Source organism: Daphnia pulex, chromosome 6 (genome assembly GCF_021134715.1).
Source record: "Daphnia pulex isolate KAP4 chromosome 6, ASM2113471v1".
NCBI lineage: Eukaryota > Metazoa > Arthropoda > Branchiopoda > Diplostraca > Daphniidae > Daphnia > Daphnia pulex.
Window position 1 is genome coordinate 4,389,844 of NC_060022.1, and position 24,428 is coordinate 4,414,271.

Consider the following 24,428-nt stretch of genomic DNA (forward strand, 5'->3'; position numbering starts at 1 on the left):
GACGAAGTATTCATAAACCAAATTGGCATCAAGGACAGTACGCACCGTTGATCAGACGCACAGTTTATGTCCTTTCAAAAATTCAATACAACATATTGAATACAAATATAACCGTAAACATACCATAAACGCGTAAACTCGCCAACGCTCGTCACCAAAACGGGAAAGGAGTTCACAGAGAAGATCTTTTGGCATGCCAATATTTTGAAATCCTTTCCAGTGTTATTCAAGTGGCCCATCTTCAAAGAGGGGGAAACTATAAAGTGGGACACACCCTTCTCTCCTTTGAAAGCCGAATGTAACATGCATTATAGATACACCCATTCACCATCAGCTATACATCGTCTGCGATGGCAGAGATAACTCTTATACAGTCTATTATTACGTAGTTGAGCGCTTTACAAAAAAAAAATGAATGTAACAGTTGCCATACTTTCACCCCTTGGAGCAAGCAGGAAACAGAGGCCCTGCTGCTTGAAAGTGCTGAGACCTGCGGAGAGACGAGTCCACCGTGTCCGTCATCGTAAATTTCGTCCGCACCCTTTCACTTTTACTCGTATATACGTACGTGTAGACGCTGCTATTAACCTCTGCGGCTATTCGAAGAACAAGGATGTCGGTTGCTTCAATTAGAAAGCTTTTTGGCTTCGAGAGAGAGAGAGACAATGAGAGCATCGAGCGCTCTGCTGTCTCCGCCTCGGGCGTCTTCCGGCGCTTCCTGGCTACTCACTGCTGGTGAGAATCATGCAGGTTTGCACCAGAAGTATGGCGGTATAAACGAATACGCGCTATCAGGTGATGTTGGCACCGATTCAACTGGAGAAAACGAAGGCAGCAGCTACATACAGCAAAAGGGCCCGGTTGTCTAGATTTTCGTCGAAGAAAAAGAATCTAATACAGAAGTGGAGCACGCGAGTGCATCGATTCGCCCACAGGACGATTTCGTCTCAATCTTGTCGATATATCCATCAATTTCTCGTTCTGCTTACCAGCGGAGAGCACATGTACTGCTGAATGTTGCGGTTCGTTCCGTTATCACATTATGCTTGGGCTTTATTCCAACCAAAATCCCCAAATCGTTATACACGTGCAGTTTTCGTATATACTTTGCTCAGCACTCAAGAGCCTCTCCCGTTGTCGAACACTCCTTTCAGCTTCAGCAAGTCTTCTTTCCTATACGTTATACGTAAACGTGTCACGCTGTGTATAATAGTCTATCTCAACTTTATCTTTATACCGAGAGATAATAGGAGATTGAGTGTTGGCTATAAATATTACTGTCTTTGAACTATACATCAGCGTAAACTTTAAACGACTGTTGTCGCTCATATCGTGACTTAAGGTCACGACGAAAAGAAATTCTCGGAGCTTGGCAGCTTTCTTAAACTTTCAACTGATGGTCATCATATGATGTGATGTAGGAAGACAAAAGCTAGGCTGTGTCCGCGTTATGCTGAGATCTTTGCCTTGTCCGTGTTCGGTCGTCGGTGTTCCTGTATATATACGAAAAGAGATTAAAATAATGATCGGTCACGCGTAGACTACTGTAATTAACTCCGCCTGCATTTTGTTCTGAATAATCCCAAACCCGAGCGTTTGACATATAATAAGGAGGAAGAGTTTCGTCGTTCCGGCATGAGTTAGATTCTTTTCTATGGCTTGCAATGGGCTTGCGGCCAAGAGATTTCTCACCCTGAAGCGGAGAAAGAATGCTTTTTCGAGCATTGATACAAACAACAGCCAGAAAAACAACAACATCAACAAAAAGAAAAAAAAAAAGAAAAAAAAAGAAAATAATATGAATATCTGGCCGGTGATCAAAAGGTAGGTAGGTAGGCTAGGCTATAGGCATCGACTTGTATTCGCCTCAACGTTCAACCGACCGCTCGCTGACATCCATATTTCTTCTCATTGCTTTTGTCTTATTTCATTCTCGCCATCAGGCAAATGTCCGAGTCGAATGATGTGGAGTGAAAAGTAGGTCTCTTGCTCTAACCCTACGCATTCCCGCATGGCTACGTTTTTCTTACCGCACGTACTTTTCACTTCATTTGTTTCCTTTGGTCCATCACAAAATACGGATAGAGTGAGAGTATAGTAGGCTATCCAGCCCATCTGCTTGGCGCTCACGCACTTTCTCGGCGATGTAGGATGTGCTGTCCAACCTCTGGCCGCGTCCTCTTTTCGTCCAGACTGTACAGCAATCCATCGCTTCTCTCTTTCTTTTCTCCCATCTCTTTCTCTCTCACTCGCTGTCCTTCCGCCTATTTCTCATCTTTTTTTTTTCGTTGATGACCCACAATCTCGCGATCTGAGCGGCCGTCCAACAGGTTCAGCTGAAATCCGTTTTCCTCGTAGCTACTGCATTTCTTGGCAGCGATTGAAGGAAGACAAACGGCTAGCTACTTATTAAGGTTAACGATTGGCGACGCAACGATCTGTTGAGATCGCAGTGGTATATATAGTATACGTCCATATACCGGTCCATACATACGTGACTACCTGGTGTGACCTACACTGCTGGGTCCGTGACTTAATACTAAGATCCGCGTTTCTGTTTTTGAAAACAACTTGAACCTGATTTCTCTAATAAACAGGTATATACACACATAGTCCTCGTTTTGCTGTCCATCGCATCGCCCATCATCGGGCATGTGCCAAGCATGAAATGTGGAATGCGACGAGGGGAGCCCATGTGAATCGCAGCAAGTCGCCCATGCGAATTAGATCCGGACGTTGAGTTGGGATAGATTTCGCGACATCCTTCTTCACTTTTCTACTAACCCACTATATACACGTATACCTACATATCTCATTCTATTGCGTCAAGAGTGCTCTGCTGAAGAGAATTGCATACCGATATTGAAAGCGCGGCTCCGTGCCGCCGGATGGCATGTCAAAACGCCAACCTACGCGCTCCCGACCGCGATTTAAGTTGTAACACAGCAGAGAGAAATGCTGTGATGGACAGATTGGATTTCCGCCTCCCTTTGTAGCCAACAATAGCCACGTCATGAATTATCGTGAGGTTCAAATATGGTTTCTCAAGTGTAGGACAGTGAAACGAGGAGTAGACGAGACCGTACTGATTTCACGTTGACTCTTTCAAGAGACAAAAGATCGAGACAGTAATATAAGGAAAAAGGAGTGAAAGGAAGTTTAAATGGAGAGTGTGGCCTCGTAGGAGTCAAAAGTACTTAAATAAAATTGCGGCTATATGGTGAAGTACATCAGGTGTCTCAAAGAGGAGAAGAGGAAAAACAAAAATAATACGAGTGCTGCTGGGTTATTGTATGTATATATCTTCCTATGGCAGTGCTTGTGCTAAGACGCGGGATTATATTTCTAGGAAAAGGAGAGTTGTGAACGAGTCGTCCCTTTACACATGAACCATCAAACTGGGTCACCATCATGGGCTCCCCGGGCGAACGAACCTTCTTCTACAGCACTTGCCAACGACTCGCCGGCAATGAGGAGCAACCAGTTAAGGAAGAATATTTTCTTGACGATCTTCACTTCTCTCCGCCTACTTTTTTTTTTCTTTTTCTTCAATTCTTTCGTTTTCTCTCTCCTATGGTGGAGCTTTCCCTTTTACGCCAAACATTCTAGTACATGGAGAAGGTTTTGTCAGTATATTTCTCTAGTCGGTTGGCACTTCCCACTGTCTATCGGCCAATCGGACGTCTTGTAGCGGACACTCTATACCTCAATTCATACAGTTTCCATTGCGTTCTCTAAAATAAAGCCCTCCCATTCTTTCTACCCTGTTTACACCGCCACCGCCAACCCCGTTCGGTATTTAAAGGCCGCGTTCTCTCATTTTAAGTCAGTGTTTTGCCGTCGACAGTTTAGGAAACAACGAACCCAATAAGAGGTAAGATTCACTTTGAATGCAATTTCAATAGTGGATTTACAGAGAGAAACGAGCATAATATTTAACAACAAATTCAGTACAGCTTTTTTTGAAATAACAGTCACGACCAGCTGTAATAACATATTCAACCAAACACGGATACTATTAACTGATTAGTTCAATAATGATTTTAATTGCTTTTTACCTTGAATCAGTTATTACAAAAAGATTATTTATTGTTGAAAAAGTTTCGTTTCTTTATACTTTTATCGACAATTTATTCAATTATTAATCATTCATTTACTCATCGGCAGATCGTTCCTTGTCGAGCAGATCGACTCAGTATACACAAAGGTTGTAAATTCAGAAAACAACCATGAGAGCTTTGGTGAGTAACAACATCCCTCTTATTAAAAAAGAAACATTTAGCCACATAAACACAAAAATGACTTAATTAACTGATTTTTGTGATTAACAGGCTTTCGTTCCACTTTTGGTTGCCACCGTTTTGGCTGCACCCCAATACGGTCAACCCCCAGCAGCAGGCGAGACTGTTTCCATTACCAAGGAACAGTGGGCCTCTCTGAACCCATACGGGTCTGCTTCTTCCTACCCCGCTGCTGAACGCCCACAAATTGAAGAAATTCAGAAGCAATGGGAGAGATTCTATGAATATCTTCCATGGTTGAAGGGACCTCCAGGCCCACCAGGCCCACAAGGATCTCCTGGATCTGCCGGATCATCTGGAGGAAGCGCCTACGGAGGTTCTAGCTACTCACAACCTCAAGTTATCCCTGGACCACCTGGCCCACCTGGACCTCCAGGACCTGCTGGATATAAGGGAGATGCTGGAGCTCCAGGAGCTCCTGGCTACCCTGGAGGACCCGGACCTCAAGGACCTGCTGGTAAACCTGGTTCACCTGGCTATCCTGGAGAAAAAGGAACACCAGGTTACAATGGAGCTCCCGGGGCACCTGGTAAACCTGGCTACAACGGAGAAAAGGGAACTCCTGGTTACAATGGAGCACCTGGTTTACCTGGGGGCCCTGGACTTCCCGGCAAAGACGGTTACAATGGAGCTCCCGGACCTGCAGGACCTAAAGGTGAAGCTGGTCCACCAGGTTACACTATCCCATCCAAGATCCCAGGCCCCCCAGGTGCACCTGGCTACCCAGGCAAAGACGGAGCTCCTGGTTACCCTGGTGGTCCCGGACCCGTTGGCCCAGTTGGCCCCGCTGGACTTCAAGGAGCTCCTGGCAAACCTGGCACCAATGGTTATCCTGGAGGTCCCGGACCTAAGGGAGACGCTGGAACTCCTGGTTATGCAGGAGCCCCAGGCAAAGATGGATACCCCGGCGCACCTAGCAAGATCCCTGGTCCACCTGGTCCCGTCGGACCTGCTGGTTCCCCTGGCTACAATGGCGCTCCTGGCAAGGATGGTCTCCCTGGCGGCCCTGGGTACCCAGGCAAAGATGGAAAGCCCGGAGCTCCTGGATACACTGGTAAAATTAACCGCACAAATAATTTTGTAAATCTGTTTTAATCAAATTAATAATTTCTTGATAGGTGCACCTGGCCAACCAGGTAAACCCGGTAAAGATGGTCTTCCCGGCCCTGCCGGAACTCCTGGTTACCCTGGTGGCCCAGGCCCCGTTGGCCCACAAGGTAAACCCGGTGCTCCTGGATACCCTGGTGGTCCAGGACCAGTTGGTCCAGTAGGACCTCTCGGCCCAGTCGGCCCACAAGGCAAACCAGGTAGTCCAGGTTACCCAGGCGGCCCTGGACCAGCTGGTCCTCTTGGACCTGTTGGACCCGTCGGACCTCAAGGTAAACCAGGATCTCCTGGTTATCCAGGTCCCGCTGGACCAGCAGGACCTGCCGGTTCTCCAGGCCAGACTTACGAAGCACCGGCCCCGGCTTACCCAGCTCCAGCTTACCCAGTCCCTGCTCCAGCATATCCGGCACCGGCTCCCATCTATCAACAGCCCATTTACGAGCCCCCAGCACCAAGCTATGGTTAAACATCACCCTATCATAACGAGAATTTTATTCTAAAAATTTTATTACCTCTTTGACTCATATTTCATTCCCAATTCACTTTTAGAAGTCTGCTGCAGTTGATATTTGAATATTAGCTGTTGTTATGATTTCGCACAAGGTGTAAATAAATCACAATAATAATAATGAATTTTTACAGTTTAGTTCTGAAAAAAAGAGGTTATCAATCGAAAATATGGTAGAGTAAAAAAGTTACGAGAGTATATCAAAAAGTATCTTTCATGAATTTAAATTAACAGCGTATTCTCAAAAATATAGAAATAGGATTTTTCTGATATTGTGACGTTAATAAGTAAATACCTAAGGCACGTGACACCGGTGAAAGATGGCTTTTACGAAATTTGTGAAGAACTGTAGAGAATGACCAACATGAATTAGAAAGCGAACATTTTTTTCCTTTTCGGACTTTGCGTGAGATGCCTATTTTTTGGTATGATTCCCATCGTTTATTGATTCATGTAGTGATGCTTCAATTTCACCGTGTTAAAAAGAGAAATTTTTCCTTATTCAAAATATTAAAAAAAAAAACTACAGATGCAAGATGTGTCACGAGTTACGCTACAGAATAATAAGCCTAAGTGGAATTTTGAGAAGCTGTAAAATTATTATTATAGCCATCGATTCAAAGATAATAGAAATTATAAAACTTAAAATAACATAAGATACCTGATTTTAGTTTCGTGCATTAATTTACATTGCATGCTGCTGACTATATTTTTAGGTCGTGACGTGCACCAATTCGTTGGTCTGATTTTTGCACATCGAAAGCGGCCTTTGAAAGCTTCGTTTATTTTTCATGACAACTTGCAATTTCTACTTCCTCCGGCATTAAGTATATAGAAAGTAAAAATATGTTGTTTTACCTATGTAAAAACAGAATCAATTTTTGTTATTTAACTGCGGGCATCAAAAGATCAAACTATGCACTGTATACCCGACTCTACCTATATACAGCTTCTCGTCGTATAGACACACACACAAAATTTCTATTATATAGGCTATATGGGTTGCACGGGACCATACATAAGTTTTACCGTATATTATACATGGACTCTTCTCTGTGCAATCTATATAAGATATAGGCCTATATAAAAGATTGCTATATTATAGTCTATTTTTGAAAGTCTTTAAATAAATTGAGATTCAACACGCATCAGTAACACATGCAATCAAATTGTAGCAACACATATCCATGCTGTAGGATAGTGTGGGTTTATATAAATATTTATAGGCTACATACGGTTTCCCGTTTATAGAATTCCTATGGAACGCCATTGGGACAAAAAATTAACTGCTCCAAAGTCAGCATTAATTTTTTGCTCTCCAAAAATAAGTGCTCAAAATTTAGTGCTCTCTCGCATCCGCCCTCTAGCGGGCGGTTCAAAATATTTCGCTATCAATGAAAATATTGACAATTGAATAGGCCTATCGATTAAAATCTAATTTTCGAATACATCAGCGTCGATCAGCGTCTTACCCCATCACCTCCGCCACCAGCCCACCACCCTTCTGTCCTGTGATTTTTTTCGTGTTTTTTTTAATGATTCCATCTTTGTCTTCGTGACTAGTACTTCGTCGATACTTTTTCTTCTTCCCCAGCAGAAGTAACAATATTTGTCCTAGCATGTTCCGATGTTTCGGCATCGCCGGAATCCGGAATAGATGCATGACGTATTTCAGGATTCTCGGAAGACATAAGGGGTTGCCGGGTTGGCAAAGGTGATGAGGCAAGAAAAAGGGCAAGCATTCGAATTTAGAAATCCCATAGTTAAGCTAAATATTGGATTTTAATCGATAGCTTCTAACTCCTCTCACAACCAGGCGGAGAAACGAAATATTTTGAACCGCCCGCTAGAGGGCGGATGCGAGAGAGCACTAAATTTTGAGCACTTATTTTTGGAGAGCAAAAAATTAATGCTTACTTTGGAGCAGTTAATTTTTTGTCCCTATGGCGTTCCATAAATTCCCATCAACATCAGCACAGACACAGGGTACAGCAGGTGATATGCACAGGGCGCTATCTCTACGTCTCCTACATTGAACAGACTAGCAGGTTGCATAATTTTTTTAAAATACATTTCAATTTCATGCAAAATAATTACACATTACAACAAGATTGCAGCAACCAAAAATCTCAGTGTGGTGCTGTATAAGACAGTCTCAGTATAAGGGTAGCAGGAAATATATTAACATCAATATTAAATAAAAGATAACAAGGTGTAGTCTATAGAGTTTTGTCCTCTAAAACTTTCACTTTTTTGGACGCGACAAATAAACGAGCACTACCGGTGACAAGAAGAATATACAAAAGCTTTCTCTTTCTTACTCCACCGCCAAACACACGAGCTGTGCTGCTGGTGACACGAACAGTGTGCTGCTGGTGTCTTCGATGACTCAACTACAGAAGTTTTCCTTTATATAGATGAATCATGAATGCTGGTGTTGATAGAATTTAATGTAGCGTAGATATAGGCGGTGACACGTGAAAAAGATGCAAGAGAACCAATGCATCAGCATGTGTTAGCTTTTAGGAATAAGACCCATCAGCCAATCAATTTTTTCTACATGGCGTAATTCACAATCTATTGTAAATTGACTAAGAAATTAAAGGAAATTAATTGAGAGCTTGTGAGTGTAGGAGTATTTATACAATCGTTTTCTTTCGATGGCAACGGCAATGCCACCCACAGACAACATTTTTTGTGATATAGGCATACTGTAGATCTCATTAATGTTGTATTACACATATAGCTGTATAAGTGGCATTTAATGAAAGTCGGTCATAGAAAAATAATTGAACAACTTTCCCTCGCCTATTTCGCGACTCGTCAAAGACAGATTTTTATTATTTTAATTTAAAGAAAAGAGAACAATAAGATCTACCAAATAAGAATAGACCAATAAAACTTATTAGGCAATGCAGAAGACGTAGACAAATAATAATGAATAATAAAAAATTCTGTCAAGTTATTTTTATTCCATATGTAGGTCTATAATAAGTAGGCCTATCTATGTGTGTTATTCTTGCTATATATATTATACCCAGCACAGGTACTATCTTCGTCTATACAATACGTCAATTGTTTATAACACCGAAAACCGTTTTCTCTTAATTTATGAATGCATTTAGGCATCCTATTTATACAAGCGGGTCAAATAAGCTTCATCTAGCTCCATGTTTTGTTAATGTATTATGTAGTTTTTGTAGTTACTTTAAACCTGAAAAGAATGTGCAATCCCTTTCAATTTACAAGGCCAAAGTTAATGCGAAAAGAGAGGGAAAATGCTAGAACAATTTATGAAATGGATGCGTGAGGTGATTTGAAAATGGTTGTTAATAATGATGCATCCTGAATTACAGCTGAACACAAGATAAAAGGGCGGATGACGATTTTATATTGCATCATTAAAAATTTGACCTAACCTTGACCACAAACCATAATTATTTAGAAAACAAAGAAAGCGTAAATAGTAGGTAAAACTCTTTACCTTTTGCAAATAAAATAGATGATCAGTGAGACGGCTCTTGTATTAAAAGTACAAAAACGCGACCACGCCTTTTGAACTGAAGGTCGCTGCACGGAGCACTTTATTTTCGTTATAATTTAACCATTGGTTCATGGTGTGTCCCGGAAGCTCCCAGAAATGAATGTGATGTATAAAAGCTTCATCTTGGAATACCCAACAGTGTTATTCTACTTTTAATCGTGCTCTCAACATCACCACTCATTTTGCACGACATGAAACTCGTAAGTCCAATGTAGCGATATACTTTAAATGTGATAAAGTGAACGAATTACTTTATTTAATGAACTAATAAGCCTATAATAGCCTACATCTCCAAATCACTTTATTCTTTATACAGCTTACAGTTTTCTTACTTTTTGTGGCCACCACTCATGGTATCCCCCTATTTGTGTCTACTCATCTGATCCGAGTCCCAAGTCACGATAGTGCAGTCATTAAGTTTGACCGTATCGGTGGACGCTTTGCTTACTCAACCATCGAAGGACATGCTTACGAGACTCTGCTGACGCCAATCTTCCAAAATAAAGCGTCATCGGGGTCTTTCACAGAAATGATTGCCACCCTGATGGTTTCCAATAATAACGATCCCAAATCTGCGTACGCTTTAGAGTCTGCCACTCTTCCGAAGGAACACAGGAGTTTGCCTCTGCCGTTGAGTTAATATCGTAGTCCTACACTGCTCCTCTTTCTTCCACTCACCACAATCAGCACCAGTTATTAGTTCATAGTGAGGAATGGACATCGATATAAAGTCATCAGACACATTTTTATATAGTTGTACGTGCTGTGTCAAATAATGGTATTATATTTCGACAATACAGGTGCTTAGGCCTATGTATAACTCGTGAGGTTTTATTTTATGGTTTTAGGTATCTGCGAATATTGTTTAAATAAATTTTCTCTGGCTCTTCAAATTTTCGCTGGATTTCTTATAAGTCAGTGTTGAGCCTAGCTATATATATATATAGGTCTACATCACAGATGACAGCACCACAATCAAACATCGCAAAAATAGGGCCTACTTATTTTTTTTTTTGCAGAAAAGCTAAGTAAAAGTGACAAATACAGCAAGTGAAAGCGTTATATAGGGTCTGCCTACCGGAAAACGAAAGAATATTTAACATGTGTTTATTCTCAATGAAACAACTAGGCCTATTATGTGGGATGTACTAGATAAATTCAAGTTTTTTAACATGACAAATTAAATGTTTGTTTAAATCATCAAAAAAATCTATTATGCGTTGATAAGAAAGAATATTCATCTATATACAGCAAAAAAAATAAAAATATAGCCCAATGGCCTATCGACTAAGAATGGAATAAAAATGCTTAAACATATAATTTATTTGCATTAACGTTATATGTTCAATGAGAGACAAGAAAATCTTCGTTGATCATAATAAGAAACAGCACAAATGTTAAATGTGCATAATGAGACAACGACGACGATTATAAAAAAAAAATTAATCTTGATGACTCATCTGGGTAAAAGCAAGCCAATAGTAAAAACAATGTAATAAGTGTATGAACATGTGTTGGGTTATTTGCGGATATTGCAAAGGAATATTATTGTCAAATTCCTATTGCCCAAGACGTTTCTTACTGAGGAAATAAAATATGCCAGGTTGTATTCAAAATGAAGTTCCCATTATAGAAACGACAAGAAAAACTTGCTTTAGTGGTGATGCTGAAAATCTTCTTACTCTTATGATGTTAAACTGGACGAAAGTAACAAGAAACTCAGCGCAAGAAGCGCGTCTTTCTCTTTCTCTCCCCCAAGGCAGAGAGAGGTTTCCCTTTTAGCAAATATTCCAGAATAAAAAAAACAAGCAATAAAAAAACATTCTTTTAGGTCCGCCTGGCTCAACGAAAGTAGTAACGCGACCAATAGAACGCCTTGTAGTGGGCAGCACAGCATTTACCTCACGATGAACAAAAAAACCTCCCATATTTTCTAGCCTGCATCTGACTTCAAAAGTGGATGGTTCGACGGCACAGTATTTAAGGAACCAACTTTCTTATCACAACTTAGTGTTGAGTTGACGGCTTCTGAACATAGAACGTGAAAGAGAGAGGTAAACATTTTTCACACTAATATCCTTTGATCACAACAAATGCGAACACTTTGCACCTACCTTTGTACATATATACTACTAGAACCAATGTCTTACTTGAAAATTAAGTTTCATCTGGTTTTTCTCTTTGCAGACCCATTTTTTCCGAAAATACGCACGGGTAGAAAGTGAAAAAAACATGTGGATTTGGGTGAGTTACGAGAAAAAAGAATAATTTGTAATAGTGAAGTAACCGTATCTTAACATGTTCTACCTAAACACAGGCATTTGTTTCACTTGTGCTCGCATCCGTATTGGCTGCACCCCAATATGGACAACCACCAGCTGCAGGCGAAACCGTCTCTATTACAAAGGAGCAGTGGGCCACTCTTAATCCTCATGGGTCTGGAGCAACATACGAAATACAGAAACAGTGGGAAAGTTTCTATGAATACCTTCCATGGTTGAAGGGACCTCCAGGCCCACCAGGCCCACAAGGATCTCCTGGATCTGCCGGATCATCTGGAGGAAGCGCCTACGGAGGTTCTAGCTACTCACAACCTCAAGTTATCCCTGGACCACCTGGCCCACCTGGACCTCCAGGACCTGCTGGATATAAGGGAGATGCTGGAGCTCCAGGAGCTCCTGGCTACCCTGGAGGACCCGGACCTCAAGGACCTGCTGGTAAACCTGGTTCACCTGGCTATCCTGGAGAAAAAGGAACACCAGGTTACAATGGAGCTCCCGGGGCACCTGGTAAACCTGGCTACAACGGAGAAAAGGGAACTCCTGGTTACAATGGAGCACCTGGTTTACCTGGGGGCCCTGGACTTCCCGGCAAAGACGGTTACAATGGAGCTCCCGGACCTGCAGGACCTAAAGGTGAAGCTGGTCCACCAGGTTACACTATCCCATCCAAGATCCCAGGCCCCCCAGGTGCACCTGGCTACCCAGGCAAAGACGGAGCTCCTGGTTACCCTGGTGGTCCCGGACCCGTTGGCCCAGTTGGCCCCGCTGGACTTCAAGGAGCTCCTGGCAAACCTGGCACCAATGGTTATCCTGGAGGTCCCGGACCTAAGGGAGACGCTGGAACTCCTGGTTATGCAGGAGCCCCAGGCAAAGATGGATACCCCGGCGCACCTAGCAAGATCCCTGGTCCACCTGGTCCCGTCGGACCTGCTGGTTCACCTGGCTACAATGGCGCTCCTGGCAAGGATGGTCTCCCTGGCGGCCCTGGATACCCAGGCAAAGATGGAAAGCCCGGAGCTCCTGGATACACTGGTAAAATTAACCGCACAAATAATTTTTGCAAATGTGTTTTAATCAAATTAATAATTTCTTGATAGGTGCACCTGGCCAACCAGGTAAACCCGGTAAAGATGGTCTTCCCGGCCCTGCCGGAACTCCTGGTTACCCTGGCGGCCCAGGCCCCGTTGGCCCACAAGGTAAACCCGGTGCTCCTGGATACCCTGGTGGTCCAGGACCAGTTGGTCCAGTAGGACCTCTCGGCCCAGTCGGCCCACAAGGCAAACCAGGTAGTCCAGGTTACCCAGGCGGCCCTGGACCAGCTGGTCCTCTTGGACCTGTTGGACCCGTCGGACCTCAAGGTAAACCAGGATCTCCTGGTTATCCAGGTCCCGCTGGACCAGCAGGACCTGCCGGTTCTCCAGGACAGACTTACGAAGCACCGGCCCCGGCTTACCCAGCTCCAGCTTACCCAGTCCCTGCTCCAGCTTATCCGGCACCGGCTCCCATCTATCAGCAGCCTATTTACGAGCCCCAAGCACCAAGCTATGGTTAAACATCACCCTATCATAACCAGAATTTAATTCTAAAAATTGTTTTATCTTATTTACTTATATTTCATTCACATTTCACTTTGAGAAGGATCTTGTGTATTTTATATTTTTAGACTTGCGTTATGATTACGCACAATGTGTAAATAAATGACAATAAATAAACATTTTTACTTCAATGAGTTTGAAGTGGCTATATTGATTGTTTCACGAATACAAAATATTTCTTTATTACAGGATATGTTTAAAGATGTCCAATAAACGTTTTGAAGTATATTGAAACAACGAATTCATAATACAAATAATGAAGAAATAGTTTTAGAAAAAAACGGTTCATGGAAACTCTTCGTGGAACTATGAAACACTACTTCAATGAGTTTGAAGTTGCTATATTGATTTTTTAACGAATACAAAACATTTATTTCTTACAGGATATTTTAAAAAGATGTCCTTTAAATCGTGTATTTTGGATATCTTTTAGTGAAACTATCAAAATAGCAAATTCATATTCAGCAAAAATGGTGTGACCCAGCTACCGAACTTATTTCTATTCCCACATGAAGAACTTAAAATGGTGTATTGGACATCGATTAACACATCCTGTAAGAAAGAAATCTTTTGGATTAGTGAAACCATCAAAATAGAAAATTCATATTCAGCAAAAATGGTGTGACCCAGCTACTGAACTTATTTCTATTCCTACATGAATTCCTTTGGAATTCATTGCTTCAATGAACTTAAAATGGTGTATTGGACATCAATTAACACATCCTGTAAGAAAGAAATCTTTTGGATTAGTGAAACCATCAAAATAGCAAATTCATATTAAGCAAAAATGGAGTGACCCAGCTACTGAACTTATTTCTATTCCTACATGAATTCCTTTGGAATTCATTGCTTCAATGAACTTAAAATATGTATTGGACATAGATTAACACATCCTGTAAGAAAGAAATCTTTTGGATTAGTGAAACCATCAAAATAGCAAATTCATATTCAGCAAAAATGGTGTGGCCCAGCTACTGAACTTATTTCTATTCCTACATGAATTCCTTTGGAATTCATTGCTTCAATGAACTTAAAATGGTGTATTGGACATCAATTAACACATCCTGTAAGAAAGAAATCTTTTGGATTAGTCCAAAAAAATAAATCCGCGTTACCCAATTGAAAATTCAACTTTTAAATCTTCAGGAAAGTGTCCATAATACGTAGAGGGGCAAATGTTTCATTATCCGATAGGATTTCAAAAGTTATTCATGGTTGAAAATCTACTTTCATCATTTTTTGGAGAAATTTTCGTGTTACGATTTCAATACTTTCAGAGTGTGCCACGGTCGAAATCCACGTTACCCAAACGAAAATTCAACTTTAAAACCTTTAGGAAAGTGTCCATAATACGAAGAGGGACAAATATTCCATTACCCAATTGGATTTCAAAAGTTATTATGTTTTAAAATCTACTTTCATCATTTTTTGCTGACATTTTCGTGTTACGATTTCAAGATTTTCATAGTGTGCCACGGTCGAAATTCACGTTACCCAAACGAAAATTCAACTTTAAAACCTTAAGGAAAGTGTCCATAATACGTAGAGGGGCAAATATTTCATTACCCGATAGGATTTCAAAAGTTATTCATGGTTGAAAATCTACTTTCATCATTTTGGGGAGAAATTTTCGTGTTACGATTTCAATACTTTCGGAGTGTGTCACGGTCGAAATCCGCGTTACCCAAACGAAAATTCAACTTTAAAACCTTCAAGGGAGTGTCCATAATACGTAGAGGGGCAAATATTCCATTACCCAATAGGATTTCAAAAGTTATTATGTTTGAAAATCTACTTTCATCATTTTTTGTTGACATTTTCGTGTTATGATTTCAAGATTTTCATAGTGTGCCACGGTGAAAATCCGCGTTACCCAAACGAAAATTCATTTTTAAAACCTTCACGAAAGTGTTCATAATACGTAGACGGACAAATATTCCATTACCCGATAGGATTTCAAAAGTTATTCATGGTTGAAAATATAGTTTCATCATTTTTTGGAGAAATTTTCGTGATACGATTTCAATACTTTTGGAGTGTGCCTTGGTCGAAATCAACCTTACCCAAACAAAAATTCAACTTTAAAACCTTCAAGAAAGTGTCCATAATACGTAGAGGGACAAATATTTCATTACCCAATAAGATTTCAAAAGTTATTCATGTTTGAAAATCTGCTTTCATCATTTCTTGTTGACATTTTTTTGTTACGATTTCAAGATTTTCATAGTGTGCCACGGTGAAAATCCGCGTTATCCAAACGAAAATTTAATTTTAAAACCTTCAAGGGAATGTACATAATACGTAGAGGGGCAAATATTCCATTACCCGATAGGATTTCAAAAGTTCTTCATGGTTGAAAATCTACTTTCATCATTTTTTGTTGACATTTTCGTGTTTCGATTTCAACACTTTCAAGTGTGCCAAAGTCGAAATCCGCGTTACCCAAAGAAAATTCAACGTAAAAACCCTCAGGGGAGTGTCCGTAATACGTAGATAGGAAAATATTCAATAACAATTATTCAACAAGAAAAATAACATTAGGCCCTACATGTGATAAGACTCCACCACGATTTGGAAATATTTCAGGCTAGATGTTTGGGATTTTCTTTGGTATTTCTTCAACACCAATGCAACCCGTCACATGTAATGAGTTTTATCTTATAATAATTGTAAAATAGAGTATTCTACACTATTTTAACATGAAAAATACCATTACATAAGATAGGAAAGGTCTCCACCACGATTTGGAAATATTTCTGTCTAGATGTGTGGGACGTATTTTTGGTATTTCTTCAACACCACTGCAACCTGTCACATGTAAAGAGTTTTTTCTTATAATTATTGTAAAATAGAGTATTCTACACTGATTCAACACGAAAAATACCATTACATGTGATAGGAAAGGTCTCCACCACGATTTGGAAATATTTCTGTCTAGATGTTTGGGACGTATTTTTGGTATTTCTTCAACACCACTGCAACCTGTCACATGTAATGAGTTTTTTCTCATAATTATTGTAAAATAGAGTATTCTTCACTGATTCAACACGAAAAATACCATTATATTTGATAGGAAAGGTCCTACCACGATTTGGAAATATTTCAGGCTAGATGTTTGGGACGTTTTTTGGTATTTCTTCAACTCCAATGCAACCTGTCACATGTAATGAGTTTTATCTTATAATTATTGTAAAATAGAGTATTCTACACTGATTCAACACGAAAAATACCATAACATGTGATAGGAAAGGTCTCCACCACGATTTGGAAATATTTCTGTCTAGATGTTTGGGACGTATTTTTGGTATTTCTTCAACACCAATGCAACCTGTCACATGTAATGAGTTTTTTCTCATAATTATTGTAAAATAGAGTATTCTTCACTGATTCAACACGAAAAATCCCAATACATGTGATAGGAAAGGTCCTACCACGATTTGGAAATATTTCAGGCTAGATGTGTGGGACGTATTTTTGGTATTTCTTCAACACCACTGCAACCTGTCACATGTAAAGAGTTTTTTCTTATAATTATTGTAAAATAGAGTATTCTTCACTGATTCAACACGAAAAATCCCAATACATGTGATAGGAAAGGTCTTCACCACGATATGAAAATATTTCAGGCTAGAACTTTAGGACGTTTTTTTGTTTTTTCTTCAACACCAATGTAACCTGTCACATATAATGAAAATTATCTTATAATTATTGTAAAATAGAGTATTCTACACTGATTCAACACGAAAAATACCATTATATGTGATAGGAAAGGTCTCTACCGTGATTTGGAAATATTTCAGGCTAGATCTTTGGGACGTTTTTTTCGTGTTTCTTCAACACCAATGCAACATGTCACATATAATGAGTTTTCTCTTATAATTATTGTTCAATAGAGTATTCTACACTGATTCAACACGAAAAATACCATTACATGTGATAGGAAAGGTCCTACCACGATTTGGAAATATTTCAGGCTAGATGTTTTTGACGTTTTTTTGGTATTTCTTCAACACCAATGCAACCTGTCACATGTAAAGAGTTTTTTCTTATAATTATTGTAAAATAGAGTATTCTACACTGATTCAACACGAAAAATACCATAACATGTGATAGGAAAGGTCTCCACCACGATTTGGAAATATTTCTGTCTAGATGTTTGGGACGTATTTTTGGTATTTCTTCAACACCAATGCAACCTGTCACATGTAATGAGTTTTTTCTCATAATTATTGTAAAATAGAGTATTCTTCACTGATTCAACACGAAAAATCCCAATACATGTGATAGGAAAGGTCTTCACAACGATATGAAAATATTTCAGGCTAGAACTTTAGGACGTTTTTTTGTTTTTTCTTCAACACCAATGTGACCTGTCACATATAATGAAAATTATCTTATAATTATTGTAAAATAGAGTATTCTTCACTGATTCAACACGAAAAATACCATTATATTTGATAGGAAAGGTCCTACCACGATTTGGAAATATTTCAGGCTAGATGTTTGGGACGTTTTTTGGTATTTCTTCAACACCAATGCAACCTGTCACATATAATGAAAATTATCTTATAATTATTGTAAAATAGAGTATTCTACACTGATTCAACACGAAAAATACCATTATATGTGATAGGAAAGGTCTCTACCGTGATTTGGAAATATTTTAGGCTAGATCTTTGGGACGTTTTTTTCGTGTTTCTTCAACACCAATGCAACATGTCACATATAATGAGTTTTCTCTTATAATTATTGTTCAATAGAGTATTCTACACTGATTCAACACGAAAAATATCATTATATTTGATAGGAAAGGTCCTACCACGATTTGGAAATATTTCAGGCTAGATGTTTGGGACGTTTTTTGGTATTTCTTCAACACCAATGCAACCTGTCACATGTAATGAGTTTTATCTTATAATTATTGTAAAATAGAGTATTTTACACTGATTCAACACGAAAAATACCATAACATGTGATAGGAAAGGTCTCCACCACGATTTGGAAATATTTCTGTCTAGATGTTTGGGACGTATTTTTGGTATTTCTTCAACACCAATGCAACCTGTCACATGTAATGAGTTTTTTCTCATAATTATTGTAAAATAGAGTATTCTTCACTGATTCAACACGAAAAATCCCAATACATGTGATAGGAAAGGTCTTCACCACGATATGAAAATATTTCAGGCTAGAACTTTAGGACGTTTTTTTGTTTTTTCTTCAACACCAATGTAACCTGTCACATATAATGAAAATTATCTTATAATTATTGTAAAAAAGAGTATTCTACACTGATTCAACAAGAAAAATACCATTATATGTGATAGGAAAGGTCTCTACCGTGATTTGGAAATATTTCAGGCTAGATCTTTGGGACGTTTTTTTCGTGTTTCTTCAACACCAATGCAACATGTCACATATAATGAGTTTTCTCTTATAATTATTGTTCAATAGAGTATTCTACACTGATTCAACACGAAAAATACCATTACATGTGATAGGAAAGGTCCTACCACGATTTGGAAATATTTCAGGCTAGATGTTTTTGACGTTTTTTTGGTATTTCTTCAACACCAATGCAACCTGTCACATATAATGAAAATTATCTTATAATTATTGTAAAATAGAGTATTCTACACTGATTCAACACGAAAAATACCATTATATGTGATAGGAAAGGTCTCTACCGTGATTTGGAAATATTTCAGGCTAGATCTTTGGGACGTTTTTTTCGTGTTTCTTCAACACCAATGCAACATGTCACATATAATGAAAATTATCTTATAATTATTGTAAAATAGAGTATTCTACACTGATTCAACACGAAAAATACCATTATATGTGATAGGAAAGGTCCTACCACGATTTGGAAATATTTCAGGCTAGATGTTTTTGACGTTTTTTTGGTATTTCTTCAACACCAATGCAACCTGTCACATGTAAAGAGTTTTATCTTATAATTATTGTAAAATAGAGTATTTTACACTGATTCAACACGAAAAATACCATAACATGTGATAGGAAAGGTCTCCACCACGATTTGGAAATATTTCAGTCTAGATCTTTGGGACGTTTTTTTCGTGTTTCTTCAACACCAATGCAACCTGTCACATGTAATGAGTTTTTTCTCATAATTATTGTAAAATAGAGTATTCTTCACTGATTCAACACGAAAAATCCCAATACATGTGATAGGAAAGGTCTTCACCACGATATGAAAATATTTCAGGCTAGAACTTTAGGAGGTTTTTTTGTTTTTTCTTCAACACCAATGTAACCTGTCACATATAATGAAAATTATCTTATAATTATTGTAAAAAAGAGTATTCTACACTGATTCAACAAGAAAAATACCATTATATGTGATAGGAAAGGTCTCTACCGTGATTTGGAAATATTTCAGGCTAGATCTTTGGGACGTTTTTTTCGTGTTTCTTCAACACCAATGCAACATGTCACATATAATGAGTTTTCTCTTATAATTATTGTAAAATAGAGTATTCTACACTGATTCAACACGAAAAATACCATTACATGTGATAGGAAAGGTCCTACCACGATTTGGAAATATTTCAGGCTAGATGTTTTTGACGTTTTTTTGGTATTTCTTCAACACCAATGCAACCTGTCACATATAATGAAAATTATCTTATAATTATTGTAAAATAGAGTATTCTACACTGATTCAACACGAAAAATACCATAACATGTGATAGGAAAGGTCTCCACCACGATTTGGAAATATTTCTGTCTAGATGTTTGGGACGTATTTTTGGTATTTCTTCAACACCAATGCAACCTGTCACATGTAATGAGTTTTTTCTCATAATTATTGTAAAATAGAGTATTCTTCACTGATTCAACACGAAAAATCCCAATACATGTGATAGGAAAGGTCTTCACCACGATATGAAAATATTTCAGGCTAGAACTTTAGGAGGTTTTTTTTTTTTTCTTCAACACCAATGTAACCTGTCACATATAATGAAAATTATCTTATAATTATTGTAAAATAGAGTATTCTTCACTGATTCAACACGAAAAATACCATTATATTTGATAGGAAAGGTCCTACCACGATTTGGAAATATTTCAGGCTAGATGTTTGGGACGTTTTTTGGTATTTCTTCAACACCAATGCAACCTGTCACATATAATGAAAATTATCTTATAATTATTGTAAAATAGAGTATTCTACACTGATTCAACACGAAAAATACCATTATATGTGATAGGAAAGGTCTCTACCGTGATTTGGAAATATTTCAGTCTAGATCTTTGGGACGTTTTTTTCGTGTTTCTTCAACACCAATGCAACATGTCACATATAATGAGTTTTCTCTTATAATTATTGTTCAATAGAGTATTCTACACTGATTCAACACGAAAAATACCATTATATTTGATAGGAAAGGTCCTACCACGATTTGGAAATATTTCAGGCTAGATGTTTGGGACGTTTTTTGGTATTTCTTCAACACCAATGCAACCTGTCACATGTAATGATTTTTATCTTATAATTATTGTAAAATAGAGTATTTTACACTGATTCAACACGAAAAATACCATAACATGTGATAGGAAAGGTCTCCACCACGATTTGGAAATATTTCTGTCTAGATGTTTGGGACGTATTTTTGGTATTTCTTCAACACCAATGCAACCTGTAACATGTAATGAGTTTTTTCTCATAATTATTGTAAAATAGAGTATTCTTCACTGATTCAACACGAAAAATCCCAATACATGTGATAGGAAAGGTCTTCACCACGATATGAAAATATTTCAGGCTAGAACTTTAGGACGTTTTTTTGTTTTTTCTTCAACACCAATGTAACCTGTCACATACAGTCCCCTCCATAAGTATGGGATCACCCCGCGCCGTTCCATAAGGCGGTGTGTATTTTCCATATGGGTTTTTCGGTTGGCAAAAATCGAAAAAATGACATAAATTCACCAAACTTGGGATTTATGTCATTTTATGTCTTTTCTATTGTCTGAATTTTTTTCAGATTTTTTCCCTTACTTTTTATGCCTAGAAAAGTGGCGCACAAAGTATCGGATCACTCCGACGCCGTCCGTGTTGTCTTATGGCGCAAATGGGCTTTTCATATTGCTTTTTATGTATTTAATTTTTAAGAAGGAATTTTTATATTCAAACCCTTTATACATTTCCCTTATATAAATTAACTGTAAGATTTCCATTATGATCGGAACCTTTTCCGAATTTTCCCCGATTTATTAATTTCCCCAGTTGCTAAAATAAGAGACTACAGAAGAGTTCATTTAGGGTTTGCAACCTATCGTCTGGCGTAGGCCGGAAAATTAGTGCCGTTTTTAAACGCCGCTGGCGCTCCGCTACCTTTTTTTGATTTTTGAAAACCCGTCAAGGTCATTTTTCTCATTTTTTATTTGACAACTGCGTATACAATTTGGTTACTGTTTAGACTTAATTTTTCACTTAGTTTGTCAGTGGACGTTTTTCGTTTTTTAGAGTGAACATTCGTAGCTATCAATTTGTGAAGCTTATTTGGAATCTACAGTCAACAGTTCGATACGTTATGGCTAGTTATATCCTTAACATGTTCGACAAAGAGAGAAGAATCAATTTTTGCCGTTTGAACAGTCAATTGGACAAATTTGATTGGCGTAAAAAAATTTGTGGTGACGAAGCTCGTTTCACGTAAGCAAAGATATTTCTTAATCATAAAAAACTTTACTAGTGGGACTAGCTTATACTTAAAATTAACTTGTGTACGTCTTTTCTGTATCAGTTTTGATAGCCATGGTATTGTTTCTCAGTACTTTGGGCCATCCAGCCGTAACGTGGAGCGACAAGTTTTCGTTTGGGCATGCCTCTCGGTTCAAGGACCTCGTATGATTCGAGTGATTGAAGAAAAATTTGACACTCGCATGTATATAGCTTTGCTGCAACGTGACGTGCTGCCACATGTTTCTCGCCAGTCTTGTTTCATACAAGATCACTTCCCTGTCCACGTCGCTTCAGCTGTTAAGACCTGGATGAAGGAAAATGATTTCCATTTATTTCCCTCTTGGCCCGAAAAGTCAGGCGATATCATGCCTCTAAACTCTGTTTTTTCAAGAGTAGTAATGGATGTTAACAAGCAACATCAACCGATTCTTTCTAAAGAAATGTTATGGGCCGAAATTGAACGCCACTTTTCATTACTGTCAACCGATGATGCATACGTAACGGATATTTTTGACTCAATGCCTGTAAATATGAAAAGAGTTGTGGTCAATAATGGGGAACTTTTGGAATAAAAGTTATTACAAATCCGAAATTGTGAATCTTTCATTTATTTCTAATGAAATATCGAACTAAAACAAAAGCATTAGGGAAAATCAGCAAAGTGTTTTTAATATTTGGTATGATAGCCTTTAGCATTCAGACAAGCTGCACATCTTGATTTCAATGACAGAATATATTTTCTCAAAACTTTCTTTGGGATTTTATTCCATTCTTTTTGAATTTTTTGCCACATAACCTCTTTAGAGGATCTTTCTGTAGTGTCCATTTTGCTTTTGACGTAATCCCAAATCTGTTCTATAGGACTTAAATCTGGACTCTGTGGAGGCCATTCCAAGTGAATCAAAGTTCCTGCATAGCCAATTGGCAGAAAAAGCGAATGTTTTAAATAATCAGGCCAGGACACGAATAATAGAAAATTTATTACCGTCTTTTTCTTTTCTAGAAAGATAACCTCTATTAATATTAGCCGAATGCTTCGGATCATTGTCTTCCTGCCAATAGAACCGCTCTCCTTTAAATATTTCTTTAGCCTGCCTCACACCTTGAACGAGTATACCGTGATACATTTTGGCATCCATAGTTCCTTCAAAATATAGTTACAATTAGCACTCAAATTAAATTTATCCGAATTGAGTGAAATCTAGAATAACGATAAAATATACCTTCGATTAATCTTAATCTGCTTTGTCCTTGTGCCGAAATGCCACCCCACACCATTATACATCCACCACCATGTTTTATTGTTGGTTTTACACAATTACGGTGGAATCTCTCTCCAGGTTTTCTCCAACAGTAGCCATTCTTTTTGTCGCCAAACAATTCCACTTTTGTCTCGTCGGTGTTGAATATTTTCAAAATTTCGCTTTTCTTCATTTTCAAAATCTTTTTGCAAAACTTTATTCGTTTTCGCACGTTTTCTAGTCGCAGCAAAGGTTTGTTGGCTGCGACACAACCTCGAAGACCCCAACTGTGAAGCACTCTCCTCACTGTTGTTTTGGAAACTTTCACGTTTCTGGAAACATTGAATTCGTCCATTATCTGAGACACTGTTTTTCTTCTACATCGAGTTGACAGTTGGTTAATATACCGACGGTCAGCAGCACTAATAAGACTTGGGCGTCCGCTGCGATAGCGTGAATTGTTACTCTGAGTTGCATTAAAACGTTTGACAGTTCTATTAACTGTACTCTGTGAACATTTTACAATACATGCTATTACTCTTTCTGATTTCCCTTCTGACTTTAATTTCAAAATTTATTCTCTCTCTTTAACACTTAATTCTGGTCTCTTTATACCGAAATGAATATGCGCTTGGGACATGTTTCTCTATCAGTAAACATAATTGTACTGAAGAAAATCAGAAAAGGATTTATGTCGGTAAAAGAAAACCAAATGGTAATTTTAGTTTTTTCAAACATCGTGAAAAAATGAGAAAAATGACCTTGATGGGTTTTCAAAAATCAAAAAAAGGTAGCGGAGCGCCAGCGGCGTTTAAAAACGGCACTAATTTTCCGGCCTACGCCAGACGATAGGTTGCAAACCCTAAATGAACTCTTCTGTAGTCTCTTATTTTAGCAACTGGGGAAATTAATAAATCGGGGAAAATTCGGAAAAGGTTCCGATCATAATGGAAATCTTACAGTTAATTTATATAAGGGAAATGTATAAAGGGTTTGAATATAAAAATTCCTTCTTAAAAATTAAATACATAAAAAGCAATATGAAAAGCCCATTTGCGCCATAAGACAACACGGACGGCGTCGGAGTGATCCGATACTTTGTGCGCCACTTTTCTAGGCATAAAAAGTAAGGGAAAA

The 24,428-nt window shown here is 38.5% G+C and overlaps 3 protein-coding genes across 3 annotated transcripts; all 3 read left to right on the forward strand.

Moving 5' to 3' along the window:
* Positions 1–3,354: 3,354 nt before the first annotated feature.
* LOC124195927 (collagen alpha-1(III) chain-like) lies at positions 3,355–6,037 on the forward strand. Its single transcript, XM_046590611.1, has 4 exons — positions 3,355–3,874; positions 4,168–4,241; positions 4,332–5,355; positions 5,420–6,037. Exons 2-4 carry the CDS (start codon positions 4,230–4,232, stop codon positions 5,872–5,874), a joined length of 1,491 nt encoding a protein of 496 aa, XP_046446567.1. The 5' UTR covers positions 3,355–3,874; positions 4,168–4,229; the 3' UTR covers positions 5,875–6,037.
* A 5,259-nt stretch (positions 6,038–11,296) lies between these two features.
* LOC124195928 (collagen alpha-1(X) chain-like) lies at positions 11,297–13,468 on the forward strand. Its single transcript, XM_046590612.1, has 4 exons — positions 11,297–11,514; positions 11,648–11,704; positions 11,778–12,774; positions 12,840–13,468. Exons 2-4 carry the CDS (start codon positions 11,693–11,695, stop codon positions 13,292–13,294), a joined length of 1,464 nt encoding a protein of 487 aa, XP_046446568.1. The 5' UTR covers positions 11,297–11,514; positions 11,648–11,692; the 3' UTR covers positions 13,295–13,468.
* Positions 13,469–21,803: 8,335 nt separating this feature from the next.
* Positions 21,804–22,642, forward strand: LOC124195929. The gene is made up of 2 exons (XM_046590613.1): positions 21,804–22,020; positions 22,112–22,642. The coding sequence occupies exons 1-2, from the start codon at positions 21,899–21,901 to the stop codon at positions 22,620–22,622; spliced, it is 633 nt and encodes a 210-aa protein (XP_046446569.1). The 5' UTR covers positions 21,804–21,898; the 3' UTR covers positions 22,623–22,642.
* Positions 22,643–24,428: the final 1,786 nt, after the last annotated feature.